This window comes from Solea solea, chromosome 21 (genome assembly GCF_958295425.1).
Source record: "Solea solea chromosome 21, fSolSol10.1, whole genome shotgun sequence".
Classification (NCBI taxonomy): Eukaryota; Metazoa; Chordata; class Actinopteri; order Pleuronectiformes; family Soleidae; genus Solea; species Solea solea.
Genome location: NC_081154.1, coordinates 14,722,381 through 14,730,492, shown reverse-complemented (window position 1 = coordinate 14,730,492; position 8,112 = coordinate 14,722,381). Strand labels below are relative to the sequence as shown.

General features: G+C 40.9%; 1 protein-coding gene across 1 annotated transcript; it reads right to left on the bottom strand.

Moving 5' to 3' along the window:
* Positions 1 to 458: 458 nt before the first annotated feature.
* Positions 459 to 7,980, bottom strand: klhl11 (kelch-like family member 11). The gene is made up of 2 exons (XM_058620692.1): positions 5,681 to 7,980; positions 459 to 4,017 (listed from the first exon to the last, which is right to left on the bottom strand). Exons 1-2 carry the CDS (start codon positions 6,250 to 6,252, stop codon positions 2,433 to 2,435), a joined length of 2,157 nt encoding a protein of 718 aa, XP_058476675.1. The 5' UTR covers positions 6,253 to 7,980; the 3' UTR covers positions 459 to 2,432.
* Positions 7,981 to 8,112: the final 132 nt, after the last annotated feature.

Sequence of the window (8,112 nt, the reverse complement as noted above, 5' to 3'; positions counted from 1 at the left end):
TTTTTATTTTATTTTTATTTTTTATTTTTTTAGTATTTGCTTTGCAAAAATGTTAGGTCTGTTCTTGAATTAACTTTTACAAGAAACTTTAAATTAGAAAATGAAGGTAAAACACCCGTATCCACCGATTTTGATACTAATGAATAAATAAATAAATAAATAAATAATCACCAGACAAGTTTCTAATTCTGCCTTATTACATTGTTTTCTGGATATTTAAATTTTTTCTCAATTATTATTTAGAAAATGTATTGTAAATAAAAGTATTTGAGGTCTTTCGTTGTGACAAGACATCTGCCAAGAGACTAAGAAAAATCACAATTCAACTGATAAATACAATGATGTAAGCAAGAATTAAAAAATTGCCAACAGTTTGGCTGTGGCTGTATGTAAGTATATATATATATATACATATGTGTGTGTGTGTGTTACTAGTAGTTAATTCAGAGATGACAAACTGTATTTCATTGTTTTTATTGCAGTGTCTTCACACTTGCAGCTCTTACATATAAATGCATGACATGTCAAACAGTATGTACAGTATATTTGGCCACATGGAATCTAATGTATTGTCATGTCAAATAAAAAAATATGAATTTGAATCTGAGCCACACATGTGATATAACTGCCAATATCTGCATATGTCTGTGCTCATGTTATTGAAAAACCTCCATACATACAATGGTACATTGTCACATAATGCACAATATGTTAGGCTCACTAACATCACAAAATTAGATCGTAGTTATAGTAAATTTGGCTGGCATTGCCACAGGCACTAGCAATTTCAGCAGTAACAGTGTAACACTGCAGTCCACACAACACTATGCAACAAAGTGGATTACAAAACAATCACTGGAAGTTAATATCCAGGTTCCTTTGGTGCAGGAAATGCAATCAAATTGACTGCAAGTTACAGCTGGCAACAATGACAACCTCCTGGTTTAACATAGTAAACACCTTGCATAGTTATTCCTCAGTTCATTATCCACGTGCGAACATGCACTCTTTGTCCCTTAGTCAAAGGAAGATACAGAACAAACACAACAATATTAATCTAACAAAAAAACTCAACAAAGCCACTGTCTTTGGTTGCTGTTTTGACATTTAACAGAATATCGGCAATTAAATTCATAAGCCAACAGGAAAAATTACTTCTGTACATATTTGTTTCTGTTTAGTCTATATACTAAAACATCATGCAATGACCTGGGAAATCAAAAATGTTTTGTAGAAGTATTGAAGAAATTCATACTCAATTGAACCACATTCAGTGGAATTGTTGCAATCTATTTTTAGTGCAAAAATGAATGTAAAATGCAGGTTTAAAAGTGACTTAGGATGTGACATATCACAAAATATACTGGTCTACAGTATGTGTGTGCTTTTCTCAATACATTTTTTTTTAGCTATGTCAGAGAATCTTGACACAATCAACCACAGATTTAAAACTAAAGATGTGAAGTAAAAATGGGTAAAATCATGCTGCAATATGGAGATCTAAATGATAAGGATAATTTTAAACTAAAAACTTAGTTAGCCATTTTTGAACAGTGGTAAGTGGTAATACGAATCCATAAGAAACTGACCTCCCGCTTTGTAGCCTCATGATATGCGTCCTTGCCCATGAAATGAGAACATGATTAACTATACTGACACCAAGGCTTGAAGAACACCTGAAACTACTGATTGAGACCATTAACTTGTCAGGGAAATGTTTAGTGATAGTGTAAATCATGTGAGAATTAGGCTCATATCTCCGTGAACTTCCATTCGAACATAGTTCTTTTTGCAGTCAACAGAGTCGCCCACTAGTGGTTATTTATTATATTCTTACTTTGTGATTTGTCTACAAACATCCACATCTACAAACAGCAAGGCTGTGTCCATTTTTTCAATATAATGTTATGGTTCAGACCCTGGTAAACCAACAAGCTTGGGTATTTCAAGGGACTTCAACAAAAAAAGTCAAGATACTAAACTGAAATAAACAGCATTTAAGATGTACCTGCCAACAGACACACCTGCTGTTGTTTGCCTTAACTTGATATCCAACACATTTTTCTGCAGCAGCAGCAAATTAAATATTTGGCACAGCAGTTTTTCTCCACGTCCTCCTCCTCCTCCTCTTGCCTTCACTGTTTTCTTTTGTGTTTGTTTGGACTCCCTGAAGCATAATGACATTTTGTGGTTCATTCTGCTCTGCTCTGAAATTATGATGCTAACATCCTTGGGAGGCACCGCTCAGCCCCGGAGTAACTGCCCTCTTTGCCTAACCTGTTGAAACATCCCCGACAGGAACGTGAAGGCCTCACCCCAGTAAATGCAAACAGCACGACACGAATAATTATGTGGGTAAAATTACAACACATCTAACAGCGGATGAAGTGCTAGACAAGGCAAGACCACACAGACCAAGCACAGCATCCGATTCAACATTCGATCTGAGACTGTAGCTGTCTCCGCAGAGTAAGGGTGCGTCGATGGAGCTGCTGCATCTGCTGCATCCGGTCCCGCTGACGAGCCAGGTTCAGGGGCATGGGGTAGTGCTGGCAGCCGCGCAGATACTGGTACGGGATGCGAATGTGGCAGGCTGCTGCTCGACAGCGAGGCTGAGGTAACGGTGGCAGCAGCATCCAGCGCTTCTTCTTAGCACAGTAACGGTAGACCTCCTTGCGGTACTGCTTGTCCATGTTGTTGCTGTTCCTCCAGCCGCCAATGATAAACACGTCTTCATCCAGGTAGCAAATGGCAGCACCTTCCATACCAAGCACCTCTGGAGGGAGGCTGTCGAGGATATCATCGGAAATGTTCCTGCTTGTTTTCTGCTGAGCGGCCTGTTCTGTTACCTTGTAGTTCTTGGGGCAACAGGAAGCGGTGTGGTAGAAGTTAGTAGAGGCGACAGCCATTTGAAAAATACAGTAGTTGTCGATGAGCGGCAAGGAGTCCACTTCCTGCCACTTGAGACTTTCTGTATCATAGCAAGTGGTCACGGTGCTCAGTCCATCCTCGTGGTCCATGTCCACAGGGGTCCTGGCCATTACATACACGTAGCGATCCTCCACACTTACTGTTTTTACATCTCGAAGTATCTTTGGCGCTGGCTCAAGACTGTGCCACTTGTCCAGCTCAGGCTCATAAACTGTAATATCTCTAAAGCCCGGACTGAAGTTTCCATGACCACCAATGCTGTACAATACGTCTTTGACACATGTGAAGCCGAAGGAGTGCTTGCGAGAGCTGAGGCTGCAGACCTGCTCCCAGCTGTTGAGGTTTGGGTTGTAGCGCTCCATGATCTTGGCAAAGCCTGGCTCCATGGAGCCTGCCACATAAACATGGTTGTCCGTGACCGCGATGGCGTGTCCATCAAGGTGGTTGTGAATGTGTGGCAGGTTGACCCAACGGTCCTCAGCAACAAAGTAGCCGACACACTCACTCACGTACTCTCCACCTTCTGAAACACCACCCACTACCATGATTACATCCATGATCTGGCCAAAACGTGGCTGGTTCGCCGCCATGTAGGAAGCACAGAGCTCCAAATCCGCTGACTTGAGGCCCTCCAAGTGAAGAGCGTGAGCCTCAAGGGTGTCAGACACCAGCTTCTGACAAGAGGCATTATTTTCCACTAAAGGCTCCTTTCTCACCACCCATGTCAGGACAGTAGGAGCTATCTGGGAGAGCCTTAAAAGCCTAAAGAGCTCTTCAAAGTGCTTCTCTCGTTCCTCTGTGTTTTGGTGCACCCATCCTACGATGGCCTCGAACAACTCCTGTTCAGAATCCACTGTGATTTCTGAGTCCGACAGCCAGTCTCGCAGCAGGTGAAATGGCAGTGTGTAAAATTCGTCATTGTGGATAACTTTGTGGAAGTTCATCCTAATCGTTTTGGCGGCTCCCAGGGCCAGCTGGTCCAGGGTGTACATGTGAGCAAGGCTGTGCACGGCTACACAGTTGGACAAGTTCAGCTTCTTCATTAGAAAGTCTCCACAGAAGGTCTTCAGCTGCACCAGGAGGAACCTAGAAGTGACAAAAAGCCAAAGTTATCATGGTTACCAGGGATGTATGAGAGGGAAAGATTGGACGATGTGTCAGTGGCACATAGTAAAAGTGTCACACTTAACAATTTCTGCAATTTCATTCACTTTAAGAATGGATGAATACACAACACTGAAACATTAACATCCAAAAGAGGATAAACAGCTGTAATAACACATGCATAGCACATGAATTCCCTACCTTGATGGGTTATAACCTTCTCTAAGTGTTTGCTTGTACTTTCTTGGACTTGCATGAACATAAATCATCTCAAACTACTACTTAAAAATGCCCTTTAATTTGCATTACTCGTGTAATTAAATGTCACCGTCTATGACTTGTCACGGAAAGAAAAACATGTGAAATTGCTAATGACATAAGTGTCCCAGGACAACATGGTCATTTAACTCAAGCAGCTAAATGAAATATAGCCAACATGAACATCTGTGCTTACTACTCAAGTTAGGTGCAGCAGTAATAATAATAACGTTAACAATTATATGATGTCAAAAACGTCTATGTAATGATAAAAAAGCACAAGCGTAAGACACACAACGCCCCAAACATGTGCAGCAGAACAATAGAGTTGTCCTTCCAGTGCATTGTTTACACTGTAAGCAAAATGGAAAGTGGGTCCAACATGGACGTGTATGGTAAATAAACATCATGTATGAGACACTAAAGTTTCACATACTCCCAGCAGAATCACTCCTACGATCTTTGTATTTGACAAAGAACATTTTTAAGTCAATATGAACACAAAGTTCTGTATTTTATACATTTTAAATATACAAAAAGCTAATTGTAGCCCTAGATTAACCGCATTGGTGGATTACTGAAGAGCTGTACTGCACCCACGCACAGTGACCCCAAAACAACAAAGACAAACTGCAAAGTAACCCCAGAGAGACCTTCGAACAAGACAAAAGGAAATGTAACAGAGATGAACGAGGAGGGGAAAAAGAGCCACAAAAACACACACAAAATGGCAGCAAGAGATGCAAAGCAACCACAGATGCAAAAATAATCACTGAGCAAAACAAACGCAGGTACAAACAGATGCAAAACAACAAAACCATCACCAACAGGTGAATGTAAACACAACATGACCACAAACAGCAGCTCTGTGATGTGTGGCCGTTGACTTTTAAAAGGATTTTAGTGTCAAATAATGATCTTTTCTAATTAATTAATTAATTAATTTCTCTGTTAAATACAATTTGCTGACTATTTTTCTCTGTAAAATAAAGTAGACTTGATAGAATAGGAAACAAACCTTAATCACAACAGACACTTTGACATGCACAGGTGTTGTTAGTATTCCTATGATGGCTTTGTTCAGTTTAATAAGTCAGGAGAGTGTGACAGTGAGCTTCCATGTGCCCTTAAACTGAGTAAACTAAATGGGACTCAGCCAGTAAGTATTTACTTCATTCTACTGTGCTTTCCCCTCTGTAACCTGACTTAAGGGTCACGGTAAGTCAGGTTCCACAGGTGATCACACCTGCGGATCTAATGTGGATCCAGACAAAGGTGTGGTTTATTTACCGCTACAAACAAAGACCTCTCTTATCTAAGGAAGTGACACGTTTTTAATTCCGCTCCACACTGAATGTACTGTGTGTTGTTGTTGTTTTCATATCACCTGTCAGCAAGTTCCAGCACTTGGTGCACATTAGCAGTGGTGACTGTGATTTCTCCCGTGTACATGAACTGAACGACACTCCTCACAGTCTCTGGGTCCAGTCCGTCCTCACATGTCCACGCTTTCAGCTCCACGCGCGCAGACTGAGACTCGGAAAAGTGTCCGCCCAGCAGCAGCGTGAAATAGTGAGACGCCGCGGATAAAACCGTGCGGTGTGCGGACAGGGTCTGGACCCTCTCCGCGCTGGAAGCTCCTCCGGAGCAAAACGCCAGCGTCACGTCGCAGAACAACCCCGTCTTCCTCTGCTCGTTCTGCCGCCGGGAGAGCTCTGAGCAGTAGGCCGAGCAGGTGAACTCCTCGGCCTCCTCCGAGTCTCCATCACCTGTTACTGCCTGTGCCGCTGCTCCGCCGCCGCCTCTCCGGCCGCACTCCTCCGTCTCCTCCGCTGCCGCTGCCATGACGCAGGGGGAGTTGGACGCTGGTCTCAGAGGCAAACGAAAGCTCTGAGTTATCTGCGGGAAGAACTCATAAGCATACAACACACACGTGAACAGACAGTCAAACACTGACATGCATGCGACGCGTTTTCAGTCCCGAGTGAGCGGAAAAACTGGAGCTCTCACTTCCGTGTGTTTCCGCGTGTCAGTGGGAGGCTCTGAGGTTCACAGGTCTGACGCAGATAACAAGGAGTCTAAGGTGTTATTTCAATAGTTAACAACACAATAACCCAACATTCACTAAATGTAACTTAGTTAAAGGGATGCGTCGTTATAGCGCATGCGTGTAGGGATTTATCTACGTGCTAGTTGGTTATTGCACAAATCAGAGTTATCAGTTAGTCATCAGTTACACTGAGTGCCTGTTATCAGCTGTGTAATAACTACAACTGGTCAGACTGTCACGGTAACACGGATGAAATAAATTGCCAATGCCAGTAATGATGATTTATTATTTACAGATATTAATATTAACATAGTTGATCAGTTCCTTTGGGTTGCCAGATTGTGATCCCTGCCCCTAGATATCAGTGGACTCATGATAAGGATTTTCTCTCCTATAACATTTCCCACAAGAACCATGATATCATGTGAAGTTGATTAGTTCTTGCCATGATTAACACAGTAGTCAACTAGTGTTATTTACTGTACACAACTCTGTTTGACACAACTGATGAGATAAGACTGTCCTTCATAAACTCTAACACACACAGAAGCAGTTTTGCCAAAAACACAGAAACACAAAAAATCTAAAACATATTCTGGTTTGTTTAACACTTTTTTTGTGTATTACATGATTCCATGTGTGTTTTGATGTCTGTAGCATTTGCCACAAAGTAGAAAACAATACAGGTGTGTCCAACACTTTTGACTGACACTTGTGTGTCACCTCAAGCATTTTTTTCTGTTAAAAGCTGGTGTGAGGCAATATACATGCAAGACTGTGAAAACAAATTTCCTATAACAGGGGTGTCAAACTCAAATGACCTGGAGGGGTCGGGGGGATTTAAAATTTAAAACACATTTCACAGAATTTCAAAGTAAAAGTGTTTGTTTTGCTATGGAAGAATGTAAAAAAAAAAAAAGTGAACTGTAATTAAAACACTTAACAAGCTTATGCACATATAATATATAATTTAATGTTGAGTGTAATACAATTAATAATGTGATCATTACAACCAAGTGTCTTAGCTGTTTTTAAAGTGAGGGGGAGGCCACAGGTCATGTTTTCATTATAACATGATATTAAGTGGCCTTTCTCTGCAGAGTTGTTAGTTTAGTGAACATGTGTTTATGGTTTATCAATGTATGCAGGTGGCTTAGAAAATAGCAGTGAATGTATTGAAATGCACTATGATTGATAACTGTATTGTTATGAAATAAAGTCCTTCAGGATCTGCACCCGCATGTCTGGGTTGTTGATCTGAAAACATAGACAAAACATCTCGTTTACAAGGTGTTGGAAGTTGTTTTTTGTGTAAACAGGCAGAACACTTTTTTTTTTTTTACCATCAATATTTAAAATGTACTGTAGTATTTTATTTATTCTATTTTTAGTGATGCACACAGCTCGACAGACTCTTTAAATTTGTAACGGTTTATAATTTTTAGTCTGCAATCCATAAATTGAAGATCATGTATATAACAGATGAGTGAACAAAGAAAACAACCAAATGCTACTGAAGTCACAGGGGAACAGCTTTGGGCGTCTTTCCTTTCATACCATATTTGTAAGTAAAACACTGTTTAGCTTTCACCTCATCATTTCTTTGGAATAGCTTCAAGCTCTATGCCATTTTTACTCTTTGATTAAATTTCACCAAAGTGAGGACCCTGATATCACAAAGCCATTTGTAATTATTTAAGTAGGGTCATTGAAATCATTGTTCTACTCTGCGTCAGCTCGCTCTAGCACAGAATTAACGGACACAGCTA